The 18,171-nt window shown below is 35.5% G+C and overlaps 1 protein-coding gene across 1 annotated transcript in view; it reads left to right on the forward strand.

Annotated features, from left to right (window-relative positions):
- The first annotated feature begins 1,152 nt into the window (after positions 1–1,152).
- Positions 1,153–18,171, forward strand: part of NXPH4 (neurexophilin 4) — a 237,671-nt gene continuing 220,652 nt past the window's right edge. Inside the window, exon 1 of the mRNA XM_063444769.1 lies at positions 1,153–1,535. Within this exon, the coding sequence (XP_063300839.1) occupies positions 1,482–1,535 (54 nt within the window). The 5' untranslated portion in view covers positions 1,153–1,481. The remainder of the gene's footprint in view (positions 1,536–18,171) is intronic.

Consider the following 18,171-nt stretch of genomic DNA (forward strand, 5'->3'; position numbering starts at 1 on the left):
GCTTCAAATACATAAATTGCATTGTGTGTCGCTGTCCTTCAGCACCCGGCTTCACACCAAACAGCTTTCACAGCTCCTCCTTGCGTGAGGCAGGTTTGATGGTGACCATGCTTCCTGCCAGGTGGTTTAGGGTAAGAAAACGCAGGCTGTCTTCAAATATTTCTGCTAACAGTGTTTCAGCTCACATCACGCTCAGTCAGTGGATGTCTGTGTCTATACACTATCTTTGCTAAACTTTCTGAAACTACAATAAGTATATTAGCGAGGTGCTTTACTCCTAGCTCAGTGACTTTAACCCTTAGGTTATGGCTAAGCGCAACTCCGAGTCAACGTTCTAAATTGAGTGATCGCCATGGATGCTGAGTGTTCCACTTTAAGAACATTGACCAGAATTGTACTTTGTAATACAGAGACTGTATAATATTAATTCATAATAATTGTATTACTATAATGGCCAGACCTGGGATCCTGGCACTATTTAAATTAGTCAATCCACAAGATCCCACCTACCCACCTTCCCAAACAAATCCATCCATTCATCCTCCCACCCCTCCCTCCAATCCATCCATCCATCCAGCCATCCATCCAGTAATACAACGATTTAAGATTGCTCTGACATTCAGGGTAGCAGATCTCTAAAGAATGCTCTTCATACATGAATTAGTTCGATCTATACGGAGGAGCATAGTATATTCAGTCATACTGAATAAAACACATGATTTTGGTGGGGAGCAGATAATGATCTCCTAAATATCTGAGTGCTGCTAGTGTCAGGAGACATGCCGTTTGTCATATCTCCCCCGGTACCAGTATCCACCTATTGCCAGTAATTGCAGCTGTACTTATCTCCACCCTGAGCCCATCACAGAGAGATTGTCAGGATATCACAGCTATTCCAGCGGCTGACAGACCTGCCAAACTCTGACCGCTGTTGGTAAGGAATGCTAAGAGAAAGTGTGACCGCTGTTGCTGGAGACAAGAGAGGTCCAGGAACTCTGTGTGCACTGTTGGGAGACAGCACAGCTCCAGAATGGATGGGAGGGATAGAAAGGTTAGCCAACACCATCCTTATCTGGATTGGAGGAATAGGGAATGATGAAGGGAGGGGGTCTTTCCTCCCCACCACTGGAGTATCTGGGGGTGGCCATGGACCTTGAAACTGGCTCAATGGACTTTCTCTTGTATCACATCACACTTATACATCCTGAAAGCCAGTGGAGAATCCAAATATCCTCATACTTACCCTAGTTACCCCCAATCCTTTGTTTACTTCCACTCTCCTACCAAGAACTCCTGTTTCAGTCCTACCTCTGTCTTAACTACACTTTCACAGTAGACAGTGCTTCTGACTCTTCTCAACCTTAATCAATGGGGGAAGGTTTAATTCCAAGCAACCAAACTATCTGGATAGGACAGGGTATCCCGAGCAGCTAGGAAGATCCCAATTGCCTCCTTCTTGCCTTGCACACTTCCCTGAGAGTATGGATTTCCTCACCTGGACATTTATCATTTTCTGCCAGGGGATTCTGCAAAAGGTAAGGGGACAGTTAAGTGGTTGATGAATCAATTTACTTATAGAGAGTTAAAAGATAAGTGTGGGAGATATGCTTTTGAAGCAGTCTCGGTGTTGTTTTTAAAGAAGCTTGGGGAAAAAAATATATGTTAAAAAAAATAATAATTAAAAACCTGTTTAACAAGAAATAAGCAGGCACAGACTGGAATGTAGTAGGTGGGTAATGCAAGGCTACTGCCCAGAAGCCTATGTTGAGTGGGCTGCTGTTTTTCTACAGCAGACTAAACATGCTGAGCTCAGGGTAGATGAGTTAAGAATTAACTGGCATTCAGCAAACGATGACATGTGTGCTAGGGTATATTCAGTATAAACAAGAGACTTATTAACACCCACTTCCAGACTGAATATCCAAACCCAATTTGTGAAGCTGCCCTGGAACTATATGAAAAGTGAGCATGTACTATAATGCACAGGCTATCCATCTAATAGTATGATTTCAGTCTGAGATACCCAGCAAGTGCAGCAGCTGCTGATATCTTATATTCCTTGCAAGTATTAATAGCTAAATATATCTGCTGTGAAAATAAACCATGCAAATCTATTTAACCATCTGCAGAAGAAATTTGAACTTTATACCCTTAAGACATGGTGTGTTTCTATTGTATTTCAATAATATAAGTGAATACAAGGATTCCAGCATTTTAATATTTCAACATATACCGTTATCTATCTTTCTATCTATCTATCTATCTATCTATCTATCTATCTATCTATCTATCTATCACCTATCTCTCTCATCAATCAATCTATCTATCTCTCTGATCAATCTATCATTTGAATATTTATATCTATATATATATATATATATATATATATATATATATATATATACTATGTGTATTTTATTACTAAATGTGATGGCATGCAATGTGAATATTTTATCTAAAATGTTTATTTGAATTAAGCAAATTAAATTATAAACTAATAATGAATTTTAGCGTGAAAGAAAATAAATAAAATGTAGCGTATGCCTTGTGGGAAACCAATAGTTAATTTCCCTTCCGGTGCTCTATTATAATTTATAAATTATTGCCAGAAACAGGGTATCACTGAATACACAGAATGCATGCTAATGGGATGGGTATAATCTCATTGGCATGTAAATGGAGGCGATCAAACACCATTATCAGAGGCCCACAGGGCAGTCCTGACTGCATAAGGTGTACAAAGGGTGCCCTTGTGGACAGCAACAACTGGAAAAATGTTTACAAAAATGTTAGTTTTAGCAATCTGCTCTCTATAACTTTAAATATATATATTATTTTTTATTGTTTTTGTAAGAATAGTTTTCTGTATTTTCTAGAGACCAGACTAGTCAGTCTACAATATATGTCTGTGCTGTTTGAAACTTGTAGTTTAATCAAGGAGAAGTAATATTGCAAATCATACATTTATAATGTAGCTTTATAACCCAAAATCTTGGAATATCCAAAAAGCATTTTTTCCATAGTAGACATTTGGTGTCATACGTTAAACTGGGGTTGTGAACAACTGATAATGGAAAGGAAAACATGTTAGGCCAAATAGGAAATCTGGAAAAACAGATGAATCAGAGGATTCTGATATTTTTTTTCCTGCATTTACAATTTCCTTATCAATTGTCTACAATTTCAAGTTTAGTAAATAACCTCAAATACATTTGTATTAACTCTTGTTGCACACATTATGCTGTGATCTAATAGCGTGTGTACACAGATCTGGATAAATCCTCTGTCTTGTAATGCATTTAGTGAGTAACATACAGAAGATTGAAAATATATGTTGGATTGTACTAATGTTTTCACAAAACAATACAATTATCCTGAATTATAAGGTCAATAAGTAAAATCTAGAGATAGATTCTCGTGTTTAATGTGGTTCGATTGAATGCAGTTAACTTTTGGATACAAGTGTACCCATTTACTTCCAATTACAAATATGTCATGTATACTGTGCTGAATAAGAAACGTTGCGTACAAATCAGAGCAAAATCTGCTTAGTTTAAAATCTGTTGTTTATACTCTGACATTATGGTGTGATATTGGAATGAGTTCAGAGGATCAGTGTGATTCTGCCTTTATATGATGAAGTACAAAGTACCCACATGATATTAAATCTAAACTCATTTCTCTGCTCTGCACATATTCGCTTTTACTGTCATGAAAATAATTTATATTCACAACTTACATCAATTATTAATTAATACGATTTTTCATATTCTTCTCATAGATACGCTTGTAACATGACTTATTCTCATCCCAATATGAATTTCTAGCCACATTATAAAACCAAAATATAATCTAAAACTATACCATTAGCATCAAATGGACTATCTGTGACTGACATGTATCATTGCCACATTGGCAGGTAAACAGTTAAGAAATAATCTAAACATTATATATATGCATATTAGTTTCTGCTTATTTATTTTCACGTAATCTAGATTGTTTCAATGCTGCATTGCACAATATTGGATTAACCACTGTTTATTTTATATATAAAAATCTGTTCTCAATATTTACATCCCAGGGTTTTAGTGTACTATCATTTCATCATGTACACTTACTGTATCTTCTTCAATATCTGTAGGACACTTAGTTCCTATATGATGTCCTATGAAGTACATAATATATCCTAAATCATGAGCTCTTCAGACAAGTTTTTTTCAACTCAATCATTTTTAATCTTATTATTTGCATGCCACACATGCAACGTATTTTTGAAGACCCCAAGTGCCACAAATTGAGTGACTATTAATGTTACTGTTAAAAGCTATTCTTTATAAAATCAACATAGGTTGAGTTTTTTGGTTTATCTATACTGTTATTTCCTAGGGGTTTCTGTGTTTGGGTACCATGTTATAACAATTATAGAACGTATAGCAGAGTTTTAGAACCCTTTGTCTATGAGGCTATTTTGTTGTATGTAATTATATAATTATATAATTTTACTATATATATATACATATATATATATATATATATATATATATATATATATATATATATATATACAATAAACAATACACAAGATCCAGCGCACTCTCCTATCTACTAAACAGCAACTTCAATGTTGACAGATTTTATTAGTTTTTAAAAGTTTTTTAAAAAAAAAAACCTAATCTAGGCAAAAAAAATAAATGATGGGGATTTAGTTACATTATATGATCATACATTGCATAAGCCTGCCACAACGTCAATGTACCCCATCTTTGGCAGGTCCTACTCTCACAGTCTAATGTCTGCTCTTATGAGATTAACCCACTTACTTGGGAAAAAATTCCATCTGAGGCTCTCTGCAGTACAAGGCTAAATAGGGACCGGAGATGAGGCACCTGTAACAGGGAGGGGTGCAAAACATATATAATTTATGCTTCTATCCATTCTTCATACTAAGTTCATAGTTGAACTTGAAACTAGTACAGGTGATATAAAACTCATCATGTATCAACCCTTATTTTACCTTTTTGTATTTGGATAAGTCATTTTGGATGAATTGTTTTTAGAGCATTTGTCTCATTGTCATTCCCATTTACAAAAAATAATTTGATGCCTGATTTATATTGTTTTATTCCCAAGTTACTGACTTTTTGCTACATATAGGGAACTGCTTAGTGTTTGTTTGTGTTTGTTTTTTGCATTTTAGCTTAGTAACACGTTAATAAAAATGGAAAGGGTGTTCAAAAGGAGTGATTCAGCCTAAAAGCATGAAGTCATTCAATATAAATCTAAAATTTAGAATCATGCTGACAAGCTGTAAATTCTTGGAGAAATGATTGGATCTGTCTAGTGCATAAGAAGGCAACCTCCAGATGTTGTGGACTACATCTCCCCTGATGTTTTGCCAGCATTACGAGAGATGTATCCACAACATCTCTAATGCCGAAGGTTGCCTACCCCTGGTCTAGTGTATAGTTCACATATACTCTGTGTATAGGGAACTTGTAGAAATTATATGTCAAATATATCTATTAGAACTTTAGATCCATCATAATGTCTTTCAATTGTTAGATAACTGTTAGGTCAAAAGCTATTTTTCATTTAGAGATTGGAAAAAAAATTCACTGCAGACTACAATATACACACTTTTTGATTAATATATACATATAAGGGAAGAAGAATGTATAGGTCTCTTTGCTATGTCTTGCGAAAATGGGACTCCCACAAAAAAGTAAGCTTTCTATATCAATGATTTAAATAAGAAAGAATAGTGTGGGGCCTTGCCTAACGTATATTGTTTGGTGAACTATAACAGTTGCAGTTGAGTATCACTTTCAACCAGATTTAAGAAAGCCTTGTATATATATATATATATATATATATATATATATCTTCAATGTATATATAATTTTTCAGTGTAAATATTTTTATACAGATCTGCCACTAAAGATTGGTTATCGTTGGGAGCTATATATCATGTACGTTTCAGAGGTTTGCTGGCATCTAGAACAGTTGGCTTGCCAAAGATGACCTATTGCTTTAAAATGATCTGAGATAGTCGTATTCACCTTGTACAAACTTACAGACTTGTAGTCAAGTGTACTTGTTATTTTAAGTTATTTAAGTCTACTAGTCTCCCCAAAAAATCTCTTCTCTTGTTAATCAGACTCAAAGCCCCTATTATTTTGGGTTACGTTACCTATGATGATCTGAAAGCAGTGAAACTGACTGATCACCTTAAGAAGTGCCATCCTTGTATGGAAGGTTAGTTATCAGTACTTTAGGTCATCAGGGAGTGTGACAAATACTTCCGAAATACGAATATCGAAATCGTGGAGGTAAAATAAAAGCATGGCCCACGTTTAAACTAGAAACAAATGTAAAACCAAACACAAATACCCCCATTCTAGAAAAAAGTAAAAACAAAAAAACACATAAAACTTAACCCCATACGGTTGAGTACATGCTTTGACAGTATAACACATATTGGGATGACATAGCTAGCAATTAGAATCAATAACAATAAATACCATCAATTCTGATTAGTTTACGTACGTGTGAAACTAACAATTGTTGCTTTACGCTCAAAATTCTGATTCTTACAGGTGGAAATACAATAAAACTGTAATGTTGGGGTTTCTGTTAGTATTAGCAGTCTGTGTGCAGCCTGTGCATTGACATATTAGTTTGTATTCTGAGAGTATCTGCTATTTGTTCTCTACACACAATAATCTTGTAACGTCAGTAATGTGATAACATTCTTTGTGTGGTTGTAGCATTATGAACATATGTTCTGCCAAGAGACTGTTACAGTTCTACAAATTGCTATTTTATTGGTAACAAAGACATTGGATGACTTTCAGGCGAGCTGGGTAGATACAGATTTTAGGGTGGCCTCTCCCTCCCTCCGAGTAATACCTCTCTGCCATGTCATTAATAGTTATCACTAGTAACACTAATGAAATAGTACCCCAAGTACATTGTGAGAACATCTAATCGGATTATACTTCCCAACAAAATACAATATACCTGTTAAATTTTTCTGACAATCTTTTCTACCCGAAGCCAGCTGTTTGGATTTTTCTTTTTTCTTTTGTTTGTACGTGATTGTGCATACTATAGAGCCATTGGGGGATATTTTCTAAACCTATGGAGAATTGTACGGGGAAATGGATTTTTTTTAAATCAAAATAGCCAAGCCATAAAATTATTCAAATTGTTTTTTTTCCCCACAATTTGATATTTAGAGCTAAAATTTGCAATTACTTTTCATTTCTCCAGAGCCACTAGTTTATTTAAGACATTCCATAATGTTTTCATGCAAATCTTACAGCACAAAAAAGTGGTTGACATTCACGGTAGAACAATATCCCAATACAATCCTTTTGCAATCCCATTGCACCCAAAGAATAAGAGTCACCATTTCATATTTGTAATCTGAATTTAAGAGATTTCCAGGGTGTTTTGAAAGTTTTCATCCCAGAACAAACAGGAAGCATAAGTAATATTGTTATCCATCATGGAATTATTGAGTAAGCACCTAGTGGGTCACAAATCAGGCCACTAATTTTTTCCATATTCACAAATGTTTAAAAATAATGCACACGTAGATAGCAATAGAGAAAAACATTCCTTCCTAAATACCAATAATTTTTTCTTTACAAATCGTTTGATGTGTAAAAGATACACTACGATGCCCAGTGCAATTATACAGGCTATATGATGCATATTTAGATCATTTACATAAATAGTTGGCATTGGACCATGTTTCAACGTTGCTTGTTGGCAAGCTGCCTGTTTTGGAACCACACTGCCTAAAAAAAGTCTGTTCACTAAACAGCAAGTTGTGATGAATTTGTATCCAGCTTATAAAATTTAGTATGAAATAGTAGAGTTAAAAACATCTCAGGTTTAGCACATTATATATTGGTCCGTTTTACTCAGGGTTATTTACTAACGCTGGAAATTCAAAGTGAGTTCAAAGTGAAAATATTTTGTAAATAAATAAATATTGTAGGCATGTAACTATCGATAGTCATGAATTATTGGCACTTGGTGGTATTTGCATTGATGATTGGCACAGGCAAATAAAACTAATAAATACACAAATACAAGAACGGACAATAGAGTAAAACAACAAAAATAATATTTGGGACCCAGCAGCCATGCCGAAGACCCGTGGTCTAAGGCCCATATGTTAAACAATAGCCCTCTTTGTAAACAGTGCAATAGTTGACCCTATGAAAAGTTACCCGGAATCTGACTCATTCTCAAATTGTTCTGACTATTTCAGCCTTAAATTTGAAATTCACTTTGAATTCACTGTGAGTTTCTGGAAATTAACATTTTAGTCAATAACCTTGACTAGTTAGTTACCAACTACAGCTTACTGTTTAGTGAAAAGATCCAAGTGTCCCTATTTCACCATTCCAACCATTAGGAGAAATGTAAGCGCTCAGGCAATAGCCATTATGTGTCAATGAACAAGAAGCAGATGATAAAAATGTAGACCATAAATATATTAAATATTTTACACAAACATCTGAGTTAAAAAGTGTAAACATTTAGTCACGTGATATTCTACATATAAGTTTTTTGTTCTGTGACTCACTTGCCTATTTTTATATTGATTTAAGTTAATATCATTTTTTTATAGACACTGTGCTATGGAGCTTGTGCCCTTTTCTTGTTAATGCGTTTCTTGCTTTGCTGTTTGTATCGTTGTGTTCTAGCTATGCTCTGTTGTATCACGCATTCCATTTACAATTTATATTCTCTTTATTTATGTAAGTATTTATTTGTAGTGTATCTGTGACTTCAGTAATGCACTGAAGATTATTATTATTTATTTCTGACGGTTTTGCGTTCTTGCATTTGCTGCCTTGAGCATTTTTCTTGTTACGTCTTTAATTGCGGTACATTGTAAAATAAATCTGTAACACCGGAAGCAAAGTCACAGGACAGACATAATATGTGTGTGTGTTTCTGTGTGTTTCTGTGTTTAAGTGAGTATGAGTATCCGTCTCAAGTTCGGGGCTTGATTTTATTGGGATAAGACAAAACTCCTTATTTTATAAAAGCCGGCAAAGTGCCAATGCTATATAAACAGATGGTAAGATATTTTTTTCTTCCCAGTCTTACCGTCCCAGAGATGAAACACAAACGAAAGGTATATCTGAATTTGACCTGATCATTAATTCCTCGTCAGCCATGCAACAGCTTTACATTACGCATTGCTCAAAGCTATCTAATAAAAATGTCAGATTTGAAAATAGCCTTTATTGGTTCAGTGGGCTTTCTGTTATGAAAAGACCCATTATATGGGCATTCACATTATATGGGCATTCAGACATCTGCTGAGGTAGCTGACACTTTTCTTGCTTATGTTTTTGATAATAATACAAAGATATTTGGTTTATGTGTTTGCCTTAAGTAGATAGTTTTAAAATATAATATTTTAAAGTACAAACATATTAGTTATTGGTTATAGAAATATTATGTCTGTCTGTCTATCTATCTATCTATCTATCTATCTGTCTGTCTGTCTGTCGGTTTGTCTGTCTGTCTATCGTCTGTGCCATTTTTTTTTCTCATTTCCTTATTGCTCCAATTTGAGCAATGTGCAGCAGTTCCCCGTGTATTGCAATGCTACTTTGTTCCAATCCAGTTTTTTAAATAAAGTAAAGAAATCCCTTTCCTGAAGTAGAGCACATGCTAAAGTAGAACCCTTTTCTAAAGAAGAGCACATTCTAATTTGATCCCATGCACTGCATTAACGAACACGCTGAGTGTCTTTCTAGTTTTTGTAAAGACTTCACCAGGAGCACTGACAGGGATTGATAATGATCCTATTTCTGGCACTGGCTATGACAAACATTATGAGGAGTCATGTTCTAAAGTCTATCATTCTTTTAGTATGTATTTGGTCCCTGCTAGGGGTACGTTGATGATTAGAGGAAAAGCCCTAGAGGTAAAAAATGTTCTTCCCTAGCCCCTGAGCACTGTACACCCTTGCTAAGGCATTTGGAGAATTTTGTTATAAAAATTATATATGCTGAGCTTCCTTTATGGAGGGTCAAGTATCATTAACTTTTAAATAGTTCAGAAATATATAAATGAAAACTGGTTAAGCAAAGCATTAAGTCTCACTATATGTTAAAGTATTTTACTAATACAGGTGAGATATGTGGTGTTTCTGGACTATGCGTTAACCTGTTGCTCATGAACATAAATGTCATCTATATCATCTGTCTTGGCTACTCATATTTGTCAGTCGCAGTCTTTGTGCCATTACTGAGCGTTTAAACAGGCCCTACCCGATTAGATTCCCAACTGTATTCTTCCTTCATTAATAAAAATAGTATCAACATCTAAACAAATATTATATACTGAGAGTAATTGCAAAATCCCAAATGTCTTAGTATACCATTTTTTATTTAGTATTGGTGCTCTTAAAATTATGTAGGTAAGAATACCCTAGATAGATAGATAGATAGATAGATAGATACATAGATAGGTGGATGGATAGATGGATGGATAGATAGATAGATAGATAGATAGATACATAGATGGGTGGATGGATAGATGGATAGATAGATAGATAGATAGATGGATGGATGGATGGATGGATGGATAGGTAGATAGATAGATGGATAGATAGATAGATAGATAGATAGATAGACATAAAAATATATAGCTAGATAGATGGAGAGATAAATAGATAGATAGATAGATAGATAGATAGATGAAAGACAGAAAGGCATGTAATATCAAGCTATCATATGCTTCAACTTGAAAATTAGTCTTCATGTTCAACCTTTCACACATCTAGATTTCAAATGTTGATCCAAAAGAAGGTAAAAATTATAAATAAATAATAAAAAAAAACATGTGATGACAATACAAATATTTCTAAATCAGTTTTGTTGATGAAGCCATGTCTGTGTCAGTCTTCTAGATGTGGTTAGAGATACTAATCACAAGCCCCCAAATACAGAGGAGAATATAGACAATATAAACCATCATATTGTCTACATTGTCATGAGGTTATATGAGAAGAGTAAGGGTATATGGAGTAAGGTTAGTATGTAACTATGTATTCTGAAAGCAAAGCATATATCATGAAGTTGTCTGGAGGGTCGGAGTAAGCTTGTCTTTCAAGTAGAATGTAAGGCTGCAGTGGCCAAAAGATAAGTCACAATCTACCATTTAAAGTAAACACAGAACAAAAATATACAATTGGCGTCTAATTAAATAGTGTAAACTTATCAAATAACAGCAGCTTAAACACTCTGTGGACATCCCCTTAAATTCCACAAAAAATAAAATACCTAAGATATGAAGCACTTGCCCCATAATGCACCAGAGTACCATAAGTATATGTAAAATAAACACAAAAAGGGGAATAATAGTGCAATATTGTATGATATATATAAAATGTACTCAGAAATAGTGGTGAGTAGTGGACAACATTTGCAGGAGCCTTTTTTTGTTACTTATCCTATTTTTATGCTTTTTATTTGTTGTTTTAATACATTTGATTATTCTGCATATATCTGTTGGTTTCCTCTTACACCGCATCCTGGGTCTAGAAGGATTTTCAAAAAAGAAGGGAAGGGACACCATACCTATAATACTTGGAGCCAGGATACTATAGGCTCCTAATAAGGTGAACATACATCCTTAAAAATAGTATACCTCATGGTAATATATATGATATTGAACCAAGGTTGTTTTTAATTTTGTTTTCTCTGCCCCTGTTGGAGGAGTACGTTATACAGTTGTCTAAGAAGTTGGTGTTACCGCTTTACATGCACAGAAGAGCCTGTTTCCAAAAAAGGCTCCTACAATTGTGAGTGTCGACTACTCACCACAATTTCTTAGCACATTTTATATATTTCATATTTTATATTATTGCACTATTATTTGTGTCTCTTTCTGTGTTTATTTGACATATACTTATGGTACCCCGGTAGATTAAGGGGTAAGTGCTACATTATTTTTGAGTGCTCACGGTAATATATATGATATTACACCAAGGTTGTTTTCCATTTTGTCTCTTTTCTCTGCCCCTGTTGCAAGAGTATGTTATACAGTTGTCCAAGAAGGTAGTGTTGACACTTTAAAGGCACAGAAGCCCACTTGTTTAGAGCCTGTTTCCAAAAAAGGCTCCTACAAATGTGAGTGTACACTACTCACCACCATTTCTGAGCACATTTGATATATGTCATATTTTATATTATTACTCTATTATTTGAATCTCTTTCTGTGTTTATTTTACTTATGTTTATGGTACCCCGGTGGATTAAGGGGTATGTGCTACATTATTTTTGAGTGCTTCACTCATACTTTTAGTTTTTGGTGAGATTTATCGCAATAGAACAATAGACATATAGAATAGAACAATATAACTATATTATATATTATATAAGTATTTTGGACAATCTAACACTTAATATCTGAAAGCTAGAACGTGCCCTGGAGATGAAAGAATGATGGCCAAAATATATGGAGAATGTCCTGACCAAGACATCCTGTATGTATGCAACTGTAGACTCCCTGATTTTTTTCCCTCGTTCCTGATGGAATGGAGGCATTGGGTTGTCCACCCACTGACAGTCACGTTAAACCAGCTACAATATAAATAAATATCATGTTGCTAACAATTGTCCAACTGTAGTGTCATAACAGCTTGAACATTTAGCTGTAATGATACATTTAATATACCATTTATTTTCTTTTTCAAACAAACAATAATGAATGCCAGCATGTAAAGATGTTAACCTTAATATATGCTTTCCTTAGTTACATGATAAATTCTTATAGATTCCCAAAGCAAAGCTTGCTTACACACATAATCCCTAAAATGAGAACAATATCTCTAGACCACCTTGTCATCACGATTGGAGATACGGTATCTGCATCTCTATATGTGTAAAAACACTGCTGTTGAAAACAGTACTTTGTTAACAGCTCAGCGGTTGTTGACAAAGTGCTATTTAAGGTGAAAAGGTACAGCACGCACTGCTATTCCACTCAGTCGAAATGCATAATGTATATACAGGGAAATTAACAGGGTGAGAAGTCAAAGTGAATTTCAAATATTAGGCCAAAGAAGCCAAACATGAAGCCCAGCTGACTTAGAGAATTTTTCCAAATCAAATATTTTGGCCTTAAAGTTTGAATTCACTTAGAATTCACTTTGTATTCTCAGTTTTGTGAGTTTTTCCTGTAAGTTTTTCATAAGAAGACACTTCTGAGCAGTGTGTTTGTACATGTAGAGATGAGGATATTATATCTCCTGAAACAGATATTTTCTCTCCAATTGTGATGTCAGCATGGTTTGGAGATATTGCTCACATTAAAATGAGCCTGCACAAGTAAAAAGTAAACCTTACTGAAATCTGTTTCTATAAATATGTATTAGCTTTCCAATGCACATTTTGGCGTCGATCACTTGTTCACACAAATTAGGCATGATTTTTGATGGTTTAATGACTTGTTAAGAAAGCACTGAAAATCTGGATTGTCAGATATTTTCCATATGCAAAGAAAAAACACCTCGTTCCAATGATCAGGATAAATAGATACCTTTATTCAAGTAAAATAGACATACAGGGGAGAGTATAAAGATCACCACTGATGCGTTTCCTGTCTCACTGGCACTTCATCAGAGATACCGATGAGAGACACTGGTGATCTGACACTAAATGAGAAATCTGTAAAGTTACAATTGGTCTGTACAGTGAATCTTAATCTACAACCAGTGTTCTAAGATAAAGAAATATCTTTCTGCTTCCATGGGCCTGCTGTAATATAATTAGTAGACAGTGATACCTTGTAATAGACCACTATACACAGAACAAATTATACGGTGACACATGAGCACACAATTTCTGTCTCTAAGATTAGAGTAATGAATGAACTATTGTGTCTGTCTCAAAGCCGTTTTTGCAATGTAATGATTAATGTGTAGTTATAGTGAATTCCTAATCCTGTCTTAAAATTCAAGATATGCTATTACATGCATAGCATTACTTGTTAGACATACTATAAGCTTAGGCATTTTTGTTTCCTTCTGTTGTTGATGAAAAACAAGTCTAAACATTCTAGCTACCCCAACAATAGCTAGAAGGACAGAATTTTCCTACGTCCAGTGAGTCATCTATTATTAATTGAAATCTTAGATCACAAAAAAAAGGTACTGCAGCTTTAAATTCAAATACTTTTACAAGGTATATATGTGGCATGTACCAGTGGAAGGGCTAACTAGCTTGGTTAACCTTATCAGTGCACAGTTGTAGCAAAGAACAAACACAAATATATATGTTTAAAGATTACAATATGTGTGATTACCGTTTGGAGCACAGTATTTGTGAGAGTGATTGGTTTTTGAGGTTTACATTGCTTTTGATTTAAAGAGGGGTGATTGAGAATAAGAGTGGTAATGTGTCGAGATTTAAAATAATCCCCATATTGTCAAGGAGCTTGACCCCTTCTATCGGAGACAGCACCCCATCAAATGCCCTCTATCTGTGATGTAAGTGGTTATTTGCAGGACTTAAGAGATCATCCAGAGCTTGATATTGTTCTAGAATTGGTGTTTTTGTTGTGCTGGCATTGATATATTGCTCTCTGAATGTAATAACATGAAGATCTATCCGGTGCTACAGAATGCAACACAAGTGCCCTGGAATGTTAAAAAGGAGTATTAACAGCACATTCCTTATCTATATATCTATCTATCTATCTATCTATCTATCTATCTATCTATCTATCTATCTGTCTATCTGTCTGTCTGTCTGTCTGTCTGTCTGTCTGTCTGTCTGTCTGTCTGTCTGTCTGTCTGTCTATCTGTCTGTCTGTCTGTCTGTCTGTCTATCTACCCATCTATCCAACCATCCATCCATCCATCCCCTAATGAGCATTGCTGCAATTATCTTTTTTTTTGTGTGGCTTTTAACACAAAGTGAATATTACCTACTACAAATCTCCAGTCAGTGATAAATAGCTCCTTATTAGTTGGCTGCCCAGTAAATACCAGTTAGGTAGCAACAAAAATTCATCACCCCCAATGTTGGAGTGCAGTCAAAGCATGTGCTATATGTCATGGAGTTTAACAATTTCATGTAAAGGAGTTTCAGTGTATGCAGAATACAAATCCGGAATAGCTTAACCTGAGTTGTTACCTGTCAATGAATCAATCATTCAATTAGTGGATCTTTGTTTTGATTTATAACTTGGCACCCACAAGAGGGGACATCAGGTTATAAAAAGAAATGATTAATTAGAGCCTATGAGACTGGATTCGGAGCACTGCCACAGCAATGACAACAACATGCAAATGTGTGTTTTTACAAACAGAAATATGTTTGTTTGTGTGTCTGCATCGGCATGTTGGTATATTTTTATTCCTTCTGTAACTTTTAATAATTTCTTCTACCTCTGCCTCCCACTTCCTCATCCTCCGCATTTGATTGAAATGTGTACATGAATAGCATTATATATGGCGATAGATATTTATTTTTTGTTAAGAAAATAATCAGGTTTGTTATTGATTTTTCTGCATAATACAGTAATAGTCCTGTCTGTGCCTGCCTGTAGTCTGTTGTGGGCCAATAATAAGAGCCTGAAGGTGAATACAAACTGCATCATACATTTTCCTGAAATCGTGGTATCACCAATTTCCTTTTTTCCCCTATACATGCTGTTGGCTTGAAAGATGATATGGTACTAAACTTGACACACAAGGTTATCTGACATGAGTTTTCAAAGAATGTGCCTACTGTTAGATGGCAGCATTAACCTCTAAAATCCCCACTTTTATTCCAATTCCAGTGTTATATTCTAAGTGTCATGCCTATGTCACACTGCCTATTCCACTGGTACCATTTTTGTACACCAAAGCCATTGCCTTGTTTTTAGAAAGCCTTTGTAGCACTTGGCACAGGACATTACCCACCATGTATTTATGGCCACTCTACCAGTGCAGGCACAAGTGATGTTGCATGTTTTGAAGCACCCAAGGACAAGTTCCCCCTAAGCATCACCCATGCACATGCAGTGGCACACAAAAGTAATGTCTATAGATGCACATCAGCATCAATACAACTATTAAACACAAGTGTGTATCACTTGCCTATCAGTTGCCTGCCTGAGAGTATCATTTGCTGTATTTTTGCTGTGTATTGAGTATCATTTTGAGAGTATCATTGTTGCTGTATATTGCTTCTTTAAAACCAGTCTGTATTGCTATATATTATGCAGCTGTAATTCTGACATTGCATTGTGCCTGTTGCACACGGTTCGTACTGACTTTTACTCGCTCAATAATTTATCCTAACTTTTGATATCTTGGATTTGGTTTGATCCTGCTGTTCTCGTGTCTGCTGCTAGCACAGGCTTTTAGCTAATGTAACATTTTCCTGATCATATATTCAGCTCTGGCATTTTCATTCTTGGCCCCAGTTCCCATCGAAGTACCAGTAATACCCCGTTATTTTCATAGACCTTTCTCTGTATGTAGCAATCCAATGGGTCATAGTATTGTGATAGGTTAAGTAGTAGAATTACCTATAAAATGCATTGGGATTTTTCTGGGTACCATGCCCTGCATTGTTGATTTATGGAACTAATATCTTTATGATTTCAAGAAAACTGTCCCTGCTAATGTTTACTTAGTTACCCATTCTACAAGAACACATAGTTGTTGATCCAGATGGCAGTCCATTATATCTTGTTTATATCTGACATCACCCTAAATTTTCAAAAATAATGCCTGTGCTTTATGTTATATTTAAACCTTTTAACCCCGCTTCCAAAATTTTTTTTGTTAAATTTCCATACAGAAAAAAGACATTGCAAAAACATATTTGCAATAAACTACCATAGCTACTGTACTTGCTGATAAATTATACAATTTAGGACACTGGCCACAAATGTCATTGACGGTAACACAGAAATATCTTTACATACAAACTATAAAGCTTAACATGCTATTGATCTGATACAATTCTAATATTTGAGGTTTAATATGTACTAAACATGCCCATAGTATGCACGTACATATTCACGAGGGGTTAGCCAAGAGGCAGCATTTTATTTAAAGAGTTTTATTAAAGATCCAGATCCAGAGTTTTATTAAAGATACAGATCTTGTACAAAACTGGTAATGACGAAAAAAGCTTCTTCCACCCCTGTGACAGGGAATGGAGGCAAATTGGTTTACCCACTGGAATGGAATAAACTGGTAGGAATAGTTCTTTATCATTGTGACGAAAACAACTTCGCCACTGGATTTTGGAGGGGACTAATGGCCAGCCTCTTGCCCTGTGACTATGGCCCATTTAATTTATTGTGGCTGAGAGCCCCTAATTGTGACTATTGGGACTTTAAACATTTGGTTCTTCGAACTCCCGGACAGTCTAAGAGGCCACCATTCGACATTCGAACACGTGGTGACGGCCATCTTGTTCGCATTGGCTAAAACCGTGAATAGACTTCAGGGGGACTTATCCATGAATGCCCTGGAACTATTGTCGGCTTCAAAAACTCGTGGTTCCCGGTCGGTCCTCCAGCGGCACTTAGCCCCGAATCTATGGAACTGTTTTGGGCATGAAATCCTGGGTTCGCCTGGGCAAAAATATGACTTCCATAACATTTCTGAACCCCTGATCTGATCTGGGTGATTTTTGGATATGTTGTTCACCCAGATCAGAGCTATCAGGAGATGTAAGATATGGGGATATGTTATGTTCTGGGGTGTTTTCTAGACTTTGTATAAATGTGTGTTTTTTCTGCCTGTGGATAATTAGGTTTATGCATTAACTACCTTAATTATATCACAGGCAGAGGGGAGGGATTGTTTAATGTATGTGGGAGTGTCAGACATTGTTATACTGTTCTTATTGGTCTGTACAGTTTGTAATGCGGTGTTCCATCAGGTCCAGAGGGTGTGCCTCTGGCCTAAGGAATTGTATATAAGCCAACCTGTTCCAATAAAGCAGGCCTGTCCAACCTGCGGCCCCCCAGATGTTGATTAACTACAACTCCCATGATTCTTTCAATTAAACAGCCAGAGAATCATGGGAGTTGTAGTTCAACAACATATGGGAAGCCGCAGGTTGGACAGCCCTGCAATAAAGCTTCAGACTTGTTCTACCCTTCATGAAGTTTCAGCTC

The sequence above is a fragment of the Pelobates fuscus genome, chromosome 1, assembly GCF_036172605.1.
Source record: "Pelobates fuscus isolate aPelFus1 chromosome 1, aPelFus1.pri, whole genome shotgun sequence".
Classification (NCBI taxonomy): Eukaryota; Metazoa; Chordata; class Amphibia; order Anura; family Pelobatidae; genus Pelobates; species Pelobates fuscus.